The sequence below is a fragment of the Amborella trichopoda genome, chromosome 2 (genome assembly GCF_054954075.1).
Source record: "Amborella trichopoda isolate Santa Cruz 75 chromosome 2, AtrichopodaSantaCruz75HAP2 v2.0, whole genome shotgun sequence".
NCBI lineage: Eukaryota > Viridiplantae > Streptophyta > Magnoliopsida > Amborellales > Amborellaceae > Amborella > Amborella trichopoda.
Genome location: NC_142337.1, coordinates 66004711 through 66020353, shown reverse-complemented (window position 1 = coordinate 66020353; position 15643 = coordinate 66004711). Strand labels below are relative to the sequence as shown.

At 34.9% G+C, this 15643-nt stretch overlaps 2 protein-coding genes and 1 non-coding gene across 4 annotated transcripts; 1 reads left to right on the top strand and 2 right to left on the bottom strand.

Annotated features, from left to right (window-relative positions):
* Positions 1 to 1357: 1357 nt before the first annotated feature.
* LOC148783440 (U2 spliceosomal RNA) lies at positions 1358 to 1554 on the bottom strand. Its single transcript, XR_016050765.1, has one exon. It is a non-coding gene; the product is annotated as a U2 spliceosomal RNA (small nuclear RNA).
* A 5000-nt stretch (positions 1555 to 6554) lies between these two features.
* On the bottom strand, positions 6555 to 10779 carry LOC18430246 (Tetratricopeptide repeat (TPR)-like superfamily protein). Its single transcript, XM_006840405.4, has 2 exons — positions 9855 to 10779; positions 6555 to 7768 (listed from the first exon to the last, which is right to left on the bottom strand). Exons 1-2 carry the CDS (start codon positions 10182 to 10184, stop codon positions 6659 to 6661), a joined length of 1440 nt encoding a protein of 479 aa, XP_006840468.3. The 5' UTR covers positions 10185 to 10779; the 3' UTR covers positions 6555 to 6658.
* Positions 10780 to 11171: 392 nt separating this feature from the next.
* On the top strand, positions 11172 to 15622 carry LOC18430247 (beta-carotene isomerase D27). 2 transcript variants are annotated; one of them, XM_006840406.4, is made up of 8 exons: positions 11172 to 11498; positions 11623 to 11715; positions 11993 to 12097; positions 12387 to 12486; positions 12699 to 12790; positions 14658 to 14738; positions 14938 to 15006; positions 15287 to 15622. In XM_006840406.4, the coding sequence occupies exons 1-8, from the start codon at positions 11277 to 11279 to the stop codon at positions 15431 to 15433; spliced, it is 909 nt and encodes a 302-aa protein (XP_006840469.2). In that variant the 5' UTR covers positions 11172 to 11276; the 3' UTR covers positions 15434 to 15622. The 2 variants fall into 2 exon arrangements, with proteins under 2 accessions (XP_006840469.2, XP_088715700.1); XM_088859574.1 differs by having other exon boundaries at positions 11190 to 11498; positions 11985 to 12097.
* The last annotated feature ends 21 nt before the right edge of the window (positions 15623 to 15643 follow it).

Genomic DNA, 15643 nt, shown 5'->3' with positions numbered 1-15643 from the left:
TGGATCGTCTACCTCAATTTCGGTTTGGATCTGATGGATCGGCGACCTAGATCATTCTCGAATCGTATAGATCGGTGATTCAAAAAGAAATTAAAAATTAAAAAAATTAAAATTAAAATTAAACTAGAGTTTTATAGGGTGGGAATTTGGTGAGGACTATAAAAAACATGGCAAAGGTTTATATACTACCCCTATAACGTAGAAAATCTACGCTTCCCCTACCATCCAGCCGTTCAATTTTGATCAAGAGAGTCTCAAAGTATTTTATTTTTAGTTTATTTTTTTATGAATATGAAATTTGGTACATGTCATCTTCTCATTGAGGCCCACCTATAACAAATATTAAAAATAATTTTTTGATAAAATATAATGACCAAAATACCCCTTGAAACATTTAGGGGTATTTTGGTCATTTTATATTATTACAAATATTTTTTATATATTTTTCGATAGTGCAAGTTTAATAGAGGATTGGACGTACAAAAATTGATGATAAAATAGTTTGTAGAAAAAAATTATAAATAAAATAGTGTAGAGACGTGACATCGTGATTGGGACAATCTTAGCCCTCCATTTAAAATGGACGGTTGGATAAGAGGAAGTATATAAGGTTTATGTTGTAGAAAAAGCATAAAAAGCTTGTCTAAAAAACATTAGATAAATTTTAAAAAAATAAAAATAAATAAATAATGGGGATGGGGGAACCAAGTTGCATAACCTATTCCGTGTCCTGACTGATCGGCCACCCATTCCAGAACCAAGAACCAACCAATTCAATGTCCCTACCAGATTCCATAACCAATAACCTTGACGATCCCGATTGGCTACCCAAGTCTCGAAAACCGCCGGCCTTTAAAACACTACTTAAAAGCCTTAAACTATGTTAAAATTCTACATAGATCCAGAAAATGTAAAGCATCCATCAAAACACTAGCTTAAAGCCTTAAACCATGTTAAAATAAATGGGGCTAGACGGCATTTCTACATCGGTCCAAAAAATGTAAAACATCCATCTTAAATATGGATGCAACTAGGTATTCAATCTAAAAATAATAAAAACTAACCGTTCAAATGTTTTCCGTCCATCTTACTAAAATTAATGTTTTTTAATAAAATTATTATTTATAATTGAAATAATAGAAACTAACCGTCCATCTTACTAAAATTTATAATTGATAACATGCCCTTTTCTTACTAAAATTATTATTTATAATTGATAACATGCCCTTAACAAAATGTTTATAACCTATAATTGAAACATGCCCATAACGATTAAGCATTAAAAAAAAATTATCATCTGTAATTGATAACATGCCCATTCAAGATTAAGCCTTAAAACATTTTGCAGTTGGATTGGTAAGGGTGCGCTCGACCCTTGCAGTAGTGCAGCGCAAGGGCGACGCTCAAGGGGCCCACTAGCAAGCTAGTGTGGCGGCCCCTCCCCCGCTGAAAAATTAATTTAATATCATGTGACCTAATGAGCTACATATCAGATATTAAACTGATAAGAACAGATACTACACTTGATCTTAGCCAAAAGGCCGAGAAAGGTATGCCTAATGCAAACAATGGGGGCCTTTTTTGTAGCATCTATCTAGCTGTACTCTTCCTCTTCTAACCGATGTGGGACTAAATAATAGGGAGACAAAGAGGTGGATATAGAATTAAACACAATTCGACCTCGATGCATGTACACATGATATCCAAGATCAATTCCAAAAATGCTATCAACTGTTGTTTGCCTTTTTAAAATGTGACATTAAAGTCTTTGAACAGATGGAAATAAACAAGGTGGTGCTTGTTTTTTTTTTTTTATTTTAACGGTAGGAATCGAATTTAACATGTAACATTGCTAACGTTAATTGCTAACCAATAGAACTCTTTTCTGGTTCCTAATTTATCCGCAGTTTGAGTCAATATTTTTTGCAGTTAGATAACTGCAATTTCTACTCTTCTCAAATTGTCCTAGAATCTATCAGTTCCCACAACCGTGATCCTATGATTTTTTAGCAATATACACCTAAATTTTGTAGAAGTTTGTATATTTTCTTCAACTGGTTTTAGGTACTTCTCTACCTTGCCAAAATTTATTTTGGAGATTGCTTTTGATCCAAAACTCTACAATTCTATCATTTCGAACACCACGATCCTAAATATTGAAAAAAAGTAATGGATTTTGACCCTTCAAAATAATCAATCTTGTCATGCTTTGTCTTTACTTATCTTTTATTTCAATTTTTCAAATATTATTAGATATTATTTTTAGAGCTCCAAATCCATGGATCTACGGATGTATTTCTGATCCTAAAACCCATAAAACTAGGGTAGATGAATGAGCCAATGGACTTGTCAAAAAAATCTCTCTTTTTCCTTTTAAATGAACACATATAATGTTGTGCCGAATTTCAAAAAAAGTTGTGCCGAATTTATGCTTTGAGGAATTTCTTCTCCAATAGAACAGTCAAAAAGATATTTCTACTTTGAGAGAAAGAGATGATTTGTATATTTGAACAAGTGAATGAAGCAAAAACACGGATGATGAAATAAACTAGTGATTTTAAAAAGTGGATCGGTGTCCTGGATCAGGCACCCCAAAAATAGGTCCGGATCGATGAATCTGTCATCCAAATCGTCATTATATTGTGTGCACAAAACAGTGAAAACCAGTGAAAAAACACGTGAAACTGCAAAAAACCAGTCCAGATAGCCATTTTCCCGAATAAAATCATTGTTTTATTGTCCATAACTGCCGACTCCCTTCTAGACTCTATCATTTCTTTATATACATGCGGAACCGAAACAAAATGACTGATTCCCAAATCAATTAGGCGATTTCATGCCAACCCGAGGTAAATACAAAGTTTTAAAGTTTTAGGAGATTTCATGTCGAAGTTTTAAAGTTTTCTTGCCATCCATCGATTTCTATGATTTTTTGGGGTAAAAATACAAATAGCTAAAAAATAAATCGAGGTGCGTTTACAAGAGGTGTCCACCCAAAAATAACATGTTTGTATACAATGAAGATGAACTGCGATGCTATTGCTAATATTTTGATAGATCCATGGGTCGTATGGGCCCATGGGACCATATAAAGCTTTCTAATATTAAGTATGGAAAAAGATTATATAAGTTTGCAACCTTAAAATGTAGAACTACGGATGCACCTAAAAAATCCATCGGAAAATGTTGTTTTAATGTTAAAAACCCTCTAATTAATCATCTTGACACCGAGATATATGACTATGAAAAAAAGAAAAACAAGATTTTGAGTCCTAGAAATAGTGCATCTTACTACACATTATCTAGACCATCCACTTTCGAGATTTTCATATGTTTCTAGATCTACTTGATTTTAACTATTTTTAGAGTTTAAAATTTTATAATTATATGTGAAAATAGATTTTGAGATAATCCTAAAAATATTTTACATCAAAATTATATGTCATGATAAAATTTGAAGGCGCACCTTAATTAGATTTTTTAAGGTTGCAAACTTATAGAAACCACACCCATTAAGTATATGAATTGTATACTATAAAACTATTTAGTTTTGGTACGAGGGGGTCACAATCACTCTAAGCCATTAAATGTGAAATCCAAGATATCGAAATATATCACTACACTATAAAATTTTTATTTTAAGTTTTGTGTTTAGTTAGTGACACATTCTTAACCACCCAATTTCAAATCTAATGATCAATAATGATTGTGACCTCATTACACCATAAATAAATAATCTTATTAAATACATTTTCTTGAGTATATACGTGAAATGTCAAAAGTCATGGCCTTCTTTCTCCATTTTTTATCACAAATTTGATAATGTTTATGAGACCAAAATATTTCCGCATATTCTGATATGGAACTTTGTCCCTTGTCTCCTATTCATTTGAAAATCGTGATTTTTTTAATCGATTTTTCATAAGGATTGTCTACAGAAAGACCATTTATCTTTTGTACATGGAGGTCATAATCATTTATACTTATTGGATGACACTCTTACAACCACACAATTTGATATTTAAAGGATAATCATGATTGTGACCTCTATGTACAAAAGATAAATAGTATTTTTGTAAGTAATCCTTTTCTCATATGGGATTGTATACAATTAGATCATTTACTTTTGATATAAGGAGGTCACAATTACTACAACCATCCGATGTAAAATCTGATAGCTTAAATGTGTCACAAATTTCGAAAAAAAAAATTTTGAAGCTTGATCTTGGTCAATGGAATAAGTGCAGCCATCTAATTTCACATTCAATGGTTAAGATTAATTGTGACCACTTTGTACCAAAGATAAATGATCTTATTGTCTACTTTTCATTCTCGTATTGGCCTCATATTTTCAATTTTTTTCATATTTTTATTTACCTACATAAATGAACCATTTTCCTTATTTTCATCCTCTGATGTTCTTTCTTACCTTCACATATTGACATTTCTCCATATTTACCATTCTTTCGTTTTTTCCTTTTTCCATGTTTCTCATTCTCTCATGCTCTTTTTAACTTTCATAGATCGATGTAGCAGGCAAGCTTTCTTTTTGAGGAAAAATTACATGATCCCCTAGGCCCGATTACAAGATGCTCCACAAGAGATTCCCATACAATACCTTTTAACTATTTTTTTCCCATTCTCCTCATAATATTTTTCCATCATTCTCTTTTTTTTCAACAAGTATATTTTCCATCATTCTCATCCCCAAAATGCCCTTCTCTAGTAGCATAGCAAAAACAAAAAGAAAAAAAAACACTACCCTATTAAAAAGGGGACGGTTTTGGTGATTAAGCATACTCACCCAAACATGTGTGTACCCGTATGTGTCAAAAAAAAAAAAAAAGTCAAAATTGATGAAAAAAGGTGCGGACAAAATTTATAAAAGTTCCGAGTTTTTTTCAATTAAACAAAAATTAAAGTATATTTTTTTATAATTTCCCTATTTTAAAATGGATGTTGGACAAACATATTCTAAATAATATAATTTTTATTTTGTAAAAAATGAAAACTTCAAATTCATAATCACCGTGATAGTCACAAACCCTGCATACCACTCTTATCTTCCATGATTTCTCTCTCAACACGTCTTCCCCTTCATTGTGGAGAGAGGATTAGAGAAAAAGTTAGGGAAGAGTGTGCTGTATAAGCAAGATTTTTTTAAGGAAAAGTTTATGTAAGGAAAAGTTTATGTAAGAGCGAGACTCTAAACGATCAAATTAAAGCACACATAAAAAATTTACTAGAAAAGGTGGTTTCGATGCTTAGAAATCCTCAAAGGTTAGAAAACATAGATTTTAAAGGTTAGAAATAGTGCATCTTGTAATGCATTTTCTAGACCGTTAATTTTCAATATTTTCAAGTGTTAAAAGATTCGCTCGATTTACACTAATTTTAAAGCTTTAAATTTTATAATTAATGATAAAATAAATTTTCAGGCCATCACAAAGATTTTCAGTACTGAACGACTTTCGACACTATTTGAAGGTGCGCCTTACTTTCACCACCCTGCTCAAACTGAGTAAATGACAGCTATTATCTGGGACAGTAGCAAGAACAACGTGATAAAACAGTCACCAACAGGAAGAGCTCGATGAACAATTAAATATGAATAATTAAAGTGGCCTGTACTAACCACCATGATGTCATGTGCAAAGGTGAGGAGGGAATTTTAAAATTATGGCATCGCAGACTTTCCGAACCAACATACAGAGATCATCTAGTGAATCCCATACAGAGATCATCTAGTGAATCCCATTCTTATTTGATGCCTTTGCCTGCATTTGACTGACTCAAATGAAGTATAGCCCAGGACCATTTCGCTGGGACTTAGGCTCATGGGACGAGGGTTAGTTGAGTCATCTGGCAGGGGAAGATTCCAAAAACACAATCTCTTTGGAGGCTTTGGAGTGTCTTTGAAGAAATATGGCACTGAACTTATAGCTTCTTGCCTGCCCAACCTCGCTTTACAAATTTAGCAGGAACCTAACGAAATAGCAGATACATTGGCTAGGGAGGATACACACAAGTCAAATCTGATAGGTAATTAGGCAATTTTGATAGAGGCCTCATTTGTGTATGAGAGGAATCTCATACATGTAAATTTAATTTTGATAAGATCAACGACATACCACCATTCAAAAAAAAAACATGACACAATCTAGACCTAGTCGAACATTCATGGAGCTCCTTCTCTACATGTGTGTTGTGTCAGCACATGCAAACTGTGGTTAGTGAAAAATCAGCCAGCCTCTCATTCCCAGCCAGACTAGATCCCTCTCTCAACCAACAGCTGAAAAAATTCTCCATAACACTGCTAAATTCACTAATTCATCAAAAAGAATATCCCTACTAAATCATTAACCCAATTGACAGCTAAACCTATAACAGAAATTTTGTCAAATATTCACAAAATTGGCCATCCTTCAACTCAGATATGTACCTACAACCATTACTATAGTTATGCCTGTAAATTAAAATCACTCGTTATTTCCTATCAAAGATAACAAAGAAGAAGAGAAGAAGAAACTTCAAAAAAAATAAGAGAAGAAGAAGAATAAAATATCATCAATAGCTTTCATTTAACTAAATTTCATCTTCAATGAAACCATTTTTTACAAGGAAATCATGCTATTTGCAAGTAACTAGGCATACCAGTTCAAGAATCTTCTTGGTTAACCCGACATTTCAACTTCTCCAATGTCTGGAGAAGTTCCTTCGCACCCGTAACATCCTCCTTTTCCTTAATATACTTCACAAATGCCTGCAACTCCTCTTGTTTCGTTCGCAACTCAACCCGATAATGCGATTTCAAAGCAATGCCCTTAAGATAGCTCAAAGCCAAACCCGTATCACTGTTCTTCAAATACCATTCCATAAACATTACTAATGTCTTACAATTGAGTTCTCCTCTCTTTGTCGCTTCTTCCTTGACTGCCTCAGCCTCTTGGATCATATCTCGCCTCAAATAGACCCCTAGCAACACATTAGTTAGCCTCATGTCATAGCTGGAACAGTTCTTTTCCCATTCATTAAACAATTCCTTGGTAGCTCCAAGATCGTCTAGTCTTGCCAATGCTTGAAGCATCACCAAATAGCTCAAGTTGGTGGTCTTGGAGAAGGCCGACTTTAATTGCTGCCAAATTCGGTGAACCTCTGCTAAATTACCAGTCCCTGCATAAAGAGTAATGAGGAAATGGTAAGCAATCCTGCACCTAACCATATGTTTTTCCTCCACTAACTTTAGTGTGGCATTTGCCTTGTCAAAAAGGCCAGCCTGGATAAAGATAGCAGCGAGATTAGTGTGGGTGGTCCAGTCACTAATGATTTCCCCCGTCTTTATCATCTCATTCACCACCCTCTCAACCCCTTCCATATCTTTCATCAAAGCATAGCTATTCATGAGGATATTACACGTAAATGTGTCAGGTTTTTTGCCATTTTCTTTCATATCTTGCAATAGAGAAGGCACTTGCTCGGGATGACCGGTAGTAATGTAAAGGGTCATCATGTTATTGTATGCCAAGGTTAAGTTCGTATTCAGTTCCTTCATTTTAGAGAAGAGGGCTTCGGCTTTTTCAGTGAGCTTATCCTTGCAGTAACAGTTGAGAAGAGCTCCGTAGGAGTACTGGTTCTTTGCAGAGTGCGGGAGGCCCGTGAAATAACTCTCTGCTGATTCTAGGCCTCGGGTTTTTGACAAAAGGTCTACGCGGATTGCATAATCACCGTAAGATAAGTTCATTCCCCGTTTATCCATCCATTCAGAAAGCTGCCAATAAGGGAAGAAAAGAGAATATTGGGAACAATCACAAAATAAAAGAGAATTGTAGAAAATGAAGCAACAGATTGAAATTGCCGATAGTACACCAATATATTAATTTTTAGAAGATTTGAAACAATAAGGTCCGGATTGTGATGCCGAGACCGTATCCCAGAGCAGAAAATAGGACATTTAGCTCATAATCACCTGTGCAATATAATGCATAAGCTTGCACCGAAAAAGCCGTGCAAATATGAAGTCCAGAAAATTTGATAGATATCCAGTAACAGGTGCTAATGTATAAGCGTCAAGCATGTCGCTGCAATTTCCTTGCATATAAACAAAATGCCCTTAAGCCGCACTACACATTTGCTTTTTCTATAATTGGAATATATAAGACATATTCCATCACCCCGGGGTGGGTGATGCTCAAACTTGAGACCTCATGTCACATCATTGGAGCAATATGCTGGTAATACTAAGACTAGATGAGCAAGATAACACCACAATTGGATTATATGGTGCAAAGTGAACTCTATAACACACAACAAATATGTGTGCCTCCTTGCTAAACTGAACAACACATTACCGAACAAAGTGGGGATTTTCCAGTTTCCTCTTCCTGGTAAAAACCCATCTTCCCTACTAACTTATCTAGAAGAAATTAAAAAATGTACCCTTGTAAATTTTAAGGTATTGACAGAAAAAAGGAGAAAACAGTTCCTTCCTCTAATACTACAAAGAAACTTGCACAAGAAATCTTACGATGTCACTTTTAGCAAAACCGATCTTTCTGCTGTAAACTTAAAATGGGTATTTATATATATACAACCAATATCACCCACTAAATTTTAAATGAGAGACAAGGGGAGAGAGGGAGGGAGGGGAATCTACCAATTTGATGGCTTAGGTATGTAAGAAAGAAAAGTGAGCATTGAGTCTCAACACACACTTTCCCTTGATGCTATTTCTACAGGAAATAACGAAGCAGAACTAAGTTTCAAACTTCCAAATGCTCCAAACTTGCCGAAAATCCCAAAGTGCAGAAAAAGAAACAAACCAAAGTTGACAAATGACTCTTCCTCTCGGGGTTCAATGCCCAACCAAAGAAACTTTTGTACCCAAGCTCTCAGTTTAATCAAATAAAGTCTATACAAGTTCAATCAATACAAATAGATGCATTACACTTCTCAACTAGTTGAGCTTCTTAGAATTTCAGGGCTCCAATTTAGTTACAAGTCAACCAAGAGTTCTAACCAGCCATCAACTCTTGTTCCTTTTCTTTTTCTTTGATAGTTGCCTAACATGCTTGTTATCATCCATGTGTGCATTTGCCAGCATTATTCGTTAAAAAGCTTCGCAGGCTAATAAAAAAAGTAAACAGGAAAAGAAAAAGGACCCACACACATACACATCTATTGCCCAAATTCCAGCCCTGGTTTACTTTTCAATTAAAAAGAAAGAAACAGTTTTACGACCTTGCTTTGGTGAACTAAAGAATTGGGAAAGTTAGCATTAATCTGCAGCCTCCGTGAAAGCAAGGGCAAAAATCAGACCACTTATCAGGGAGATGAAAAGAAAAAAAGAAGGCAGTTAGGTGTGTTTTCCATGTGCCATTGCAATTTCTAGATTATTGAACCAACGATATGCAAAATATCTCATCTTTACAACTGCTAATAATTTCACATTCCAGCACCACTCTCATCTCAAACTCGCAAGATAAACTATACCGATAGTAACAAAATTTTAGCTTTTCTGAAAACCACACAATAGCATCACTAGATTATAAAAACTTTTCACTTTTTGGAGAGATTTTCACTAGATACTCTTCAAGATATTACAAGATTTACTTGCTATGTAATCTTTTACAATTGTTCTTCTTCAATCAACCAGATTTCAGAAAACGTCCCCTGTAAATTCAAATTCACGAGCATTTCACTTCACATTCAGATCATATATCAGCTATGAGAGCTAACTTTTTTTAGAACAATGAATCAAAAAATTAACTTTTTTACCAGGATATAAAAAATTGCAAATAAAAGAAAAACTCGATAAGAAAAGAGGAAGTAAAACTCGTTCAAAAAACAGGAAGTACCTCTAATGCATGGTGAAATCGCTTGAACTTTCGAAGCTCCTTAATTATCCGCTCAATTTCCCATTTTTTGACTGCTTTTCCTTCTCCTACCCATCTGGTGAGCTCTTGGCCTGCGCTCTTAGAGGAATCCCCTAGAGCGGACAGCCTCCTGTAAAGAGTTTTCCCTTTGCTCTGCTTTTTAGAGGCCGTGGCCACTGCGTTCTTAGAGGAATCCCCTAGAGCAGACAGCCTCCTGTAAAGAGTTTTCCCTTCGCTCTGCTTTATAGAGGCCGTGGACACTGTGCATAGAGCTCGCATGGCTCTGGTGTACAGCCTACTAGGGTTTCCCATTGCTCTCTCTCTGTCGCTAGGATTTAGGGTTTTTCACCTTATAAGGTCTACATGATCACATACAAAAATGGAAGCACACTGTAGCGGAAGCCACCCTGAGCAGCACGTTAATAAATTGAACTAAGCTCAAAGTTCTAACAATTTCTTTTTTGAATTTTGTCTCTCAGATTTCACACACATATTGTCTCTCAGATTTCACACACATACGCAAGTAATTGTTGTGACATCTTTCTACCAAAAATAAGTGATCTTATTATATACAATTCCATAAAAAAATTGAATTTGTACAAAGCAAAACAAACAATATAGTCAGCCATTTTCCTGAAATCGACGGTCCATTGGGGGTACATAGGGCAGGGACCTTCAAAAACTAAAAATTAAGTTGGTAAAAATTTGTTCATTTGTTTATTTCAACTCAAAAAAATCTCTCATTATTGGCATTTGGAGCATAGCTTTAATTAACTAATGGGGTTATATACTATCGTATTATTTACATTTTGTTATAAGAAGTTCACAATTAGGAGGGGTAAGAGGTCGGGTAGGAACCCACACCCGAAATCCATAGATGAGATCCATACTCAATTGGGTCAAGGATATCTAGACCAGTACCTAAACTTGGAATTTATTTGGAGGACTTAGACCCGACAGATTATAGATAGATAAATAAAAAGTTAATTAAAAATTAAAAATTAAAAAATTACCTAAAAATGTATATCCACAAGTTACTAAAAATTACCAAAATATGTAAATAGTTAATAAAAAGATTTGAGCAATAATTCATCGAGCTAAAAAGGCAGTATTATCTTTTTAAAAAATACTATTAAGTTGAAAAAACAGATATACATAAACTCCGTGATAATTCTGTAATAGCTTTAAATATAAGTGATATATGTATTATTTTCTCAAAAAATATATTCAATTAATATGATTTTTATTTTTAAAAATAAAAATTCTATTTTCATAATCACCACAATAGTTTAGATTAACAAATCTAAAATGGGATTTGATTGGGAGCCGCATACATTCCCTCTCTCATGAGCAAGTCTTGACGAGGCGGAAAACTCTAGGCCCCTACCGTAAACCTCCCTGTGAATGAATTGGTGGCTGCTGTGTAAACAACTCTCTCACTCCATACTTACTGGTCTCTCTCTTTCACTACATGGTTACCTGCTCTCTTTCTCTCTAACTGCCTTCATGGAGGTCATAGCCACTCACCCGCTAAATTTCCATGTCCATTCACATTTGCAGCACCGCATAAACCCCCTCTTCAACCCCAACTTTCGAATTCGCCTTTCCCCTATTCGATCCAAATCTGTATCTCCTCTTTCTTATTGCTCCTGTTTTTAATTCTTTAAGGCTCTTATTGTTAATTTTCGTTAATCTGATTAATTGTTCTTCTGTTGTTACACTTAACCTTCTCTTTCTTTTTCTGTTACAGATTAATGATAGCGTGTCGGTTTCAAGTGTTGCATACAAGCCTGGCTTGCTAGACGATGTTTTTCTACAGTTGTTCAGGAACAAAATGGTCCAGGTGAGACCATTGTCAACTTCATAAATCCTTGATTCTTCATATAATTACTGCCATCAAATGAGTTTTATGCACATTTCTTGATTTTTGCCCAGTTATTCTCAGTTGTGATTTCAGCATGTCATGAGGCTTGTATAATTTCCTTTGTTCTTTTCTAGTAGAGAGAAAAACTGAGATTTTTGGATCACTGGTTGCTTAGAAAGTTGAGCACTTTTTGCCTGTGTATGTCATAATCTTATTTTCTTAATATTTGTTTTTCTCTTTCTATTAAGTGCTATAGGAAGTGGGTTGGGATTCAGAGAAGCCAGGATATGATGGATTAATTGAAGTTGCGCGACGTATCATGAGGAATGGTCAAAACAATGTGCAAGTCAAGCAATCAGTGGTAATTTCAAATTTTCAGTAAAATTTGAGTCACCAATCTTTGATGAATTATTCATGCTTTTGTTTTCTGAATTATTGGTGTTTCTAATATATTGTCATATAGTTTTGTCAAATATCTATATATTTGGATTAGACATTAGTACATTCGAAATAATGAGACCTTTCAATTTCGTAGCATAGCTTGGAAACAGGAAGCTCAACTTCCTTTCATGGTTATCTTTTCCTCTTGACTATATTATGAATTCCTTTAGTTCAAGAATTTTGAATGTGTGATTCTTTCCATATGGAAGGTTCGGATATTGAGATCATTATTCCCACCGTTCTTACTAGAACTCTTCCAATTGCTCATTGCTCCTATAGCAGGAGGGAAGCTGGCTGCCATGATGATTGGTAGGTGCTATTTATTTTCTTCATCCAGCATTTTCTTTTTAAAATTTTCTTGTTGTTATATTTGTAATCTGTAGTTCACCATTCAACCAGCTTTCAGTATCTTCTTCATAGTTGTATTTAAAATTTTGATAGCTGTTTTGAAAGTGTCATAATTGAGTATAAGCAATAGTGATCCTTTTATGGTGCTCACTGAAATTCTTTGTCTTTTGAAGCTCGGGTGACCACACTTACCTGTCAATGGTTGATGGGCCGTTGCACCATAAACTCCATTGAGCTTCCAGACGGATCCTCTTGCAGTAGTGGGGTAAGAATTCGACGTGTCTTATTGCACTTTGATTTCTCGCTGATGTTATCTTGTATCATTTTAAATTACTATTACAACGAGAAGAATAAAAGCAAAACAAACTGACCTATTTATTACCTTCTTGTTAGCGTAATTTATTTGGGCTTGTTGGTTCTATATTGGTATTCATAATTGACAGTAGACATTTCTGTGATGTAAATATGCCTCTTTGCACATCTTCATATGTGTTTCACGTGTGATCGATCTGCTCAGTAGTTTGTATGGCATTACTATTATATAAAGAATAAAAGAAAAAACCATTTTCAATAATCTCAGTGCATGAACCTCGTCATAGTTTGTATACATTTAGCATTTGCTAGTACTCTGCATTTTGAGAAAAGAACTAAATGGCCGCAACCTTCTACGTAAATAACCAGGATACTTGGTTAAAATCATTTACGTATGCCCCCTTGAGCACCTATTTCGTAACTCAATGAGTACCCATCTGATAATTGAACATTTGCTTTTACATTCTAGAAGGCTACATTTATTACTAAGATTCTATCTTGGGTTTGGTGTTCACCTTAACGATGATGGTTGGATCTTTTTAACAGTAGGGCATTGTCTGGTCTCATGGTTTGCAGCACCTTTCTTTTGCATGTCTTCAAGAAAACCTTCTGAGAAATAACTTCTAGATGTGATATCCTCACGAGCTTCGGAATGTGACCTGAAATAGCCTGTATATGTCATCTGCATTTGCTGATCTGTATTTGAGCTGCTATTTGAGGCGTTCATCTTGGTGGGCACACAAAAACCACGGTGGAGATTCTTTTGGTAAAGAAAACAGAAAATAAAATAAATTTATGTTGATTTTCTCTCCCCATAAATAAACCCAGGAACAAAGACACTCAAAAAATATATCCAACAACAAAGAAACAGAAAAACAAAGACAAAAGCGAAAACAGCTATTTGTCATGATTCCTGGATTCATCTCCACACGGTCATAAAAACTATGTTTCTGTGTTTGGAGCCTCTGTGACTTTTTTTTCCATCAAATAAACATTATATATAAAGAATCCAATCTTTAAATTTCCTTATCATTGGATGTAAAAAGTCCAGTATTCATGGTTGTTACTTGTTGGTCCATCTATGTTTCCTTGTTGGTCCATCTATGTCACACCAAACCAACAAAATTTGCCAAGGCTACCAGTTTTCATCCATGTGAATTACAAATACCCCCTTGAATCTTTTCTGTGTGAAACTGAGATAGGTCCCTTTTATATGGCCTTGTTTGATGTGTACTTTACATTTTGTTGAGTGCAGCATAGCCAGAGGGTGATAACTTCATCTTTAAGCAAATGCAGAAGTGCCATATCGGATATGAGGACTTCATGACTGCTAAGTAACATATGAATGGATCATTTTGAAAGTGTGAATAGATTCGCCAAGAAACCATGACCAACCTGTATGAGTTCAGAATTTGAAGAACTAAGAGTTTCTTCTAACAGAGAAAAGATAAGCTTGACATGTATAAGAAAGAAATTAGAAGTGAAATTTAGCATGATAAGGCTGTGGCAAAAAATTTATGAAGGAAAAATAGGTTCTAGCGCATGCTAGTGTTTTCTTTACTAAAACTTCTCATGATTTGCATGTGGTTTGCTCCATGTTGCTTGCGACATGCATATTTTTATGCTTGTAGGCTTTTTATGCTTCTTTTATCAACTTTTATCTTGTAATTCTGATTGACTTGAGTTTCATCATATCCAAACATCTTTTGTTTCCCTTAAATTGCACCAAAATTAGTCATTAATGTGTTCTTGCAGCAATAGGTGATGTAGAAAGAGACTGCTGATTCTACTGTTATAAAATCGAATATTTGTGCATGTAGGTGTTGGTAGAGAGGTGCAAGTATTTGGAAGAAAGTAGGTGCGCAGGTATCTGCATTAACACATGTAAACTGCCCACTCAGGTAAGGACCTTGAACATATAACTTGGGCTTATACAAATCTCATCATATAGTGTCAGATGAAAGTTACCGTGTGTCTGCATCCATATTGCTTCCTTCCTCTTAAACATCACTCAGATGGATTTTCTCAAGGAACAAATTAATCTCACTGGATATTGATTTAGAATTTGATTTCTACTTTTACACCGTGTATGCGTTGTAGACATTCATCAAGGAGTATATGGGTACACCTCTACTGATGGAACCAAATTTGAGCGATTATAGTTGTCAGGTATTTCAGTATCCCTCTTTTTTTGAATAATTATTTCAGAATCCATTACTATTATTGCTCATCCTCTCATCTACTACACTAAAACATGACCCAAAACAGTAATGGTTGAGCAATGGAACTTGTTACCACATGCTCACTTAATCTAAATCATGAGTGAAGAGTTGAGGAAAACACCTTGCTTGTATAGTAATTTTGATACCCTATACAAATTTTTTCCATAATTTTATACTCTGGTAAATAGATTAATATCTAGTAATTCGCCGACCAATATTTCCATCAGTTCAAATTTGGAGTCCCTGCGCCTCCTCCTGAGAATGACGAAGTACTCAAAGCACCTTGTTTGGACATATGTCCTGAAGCTTCAGGCCAGAAAAGGCGTAAGAATGAAAATGCCAATCCAACTCCAACTCAGTGCCCAAAGACATGAAATCCTCCCGCAAGGCTACATACAAGCCCTGCTTGGATGACACATCAAGGCAAAGTCATTATGAATGTTCATACTTCACTTTCTCATTGTATAGTAACTTCGATATGAAGGATAAATCTACGCATCTGTCGTGATTCTTGAGCTAACATTTTTTCGATAGAATGGTCAAGAAGACATGGTTTCTTGACAGCACAGTGTTGGTGTGGTTTT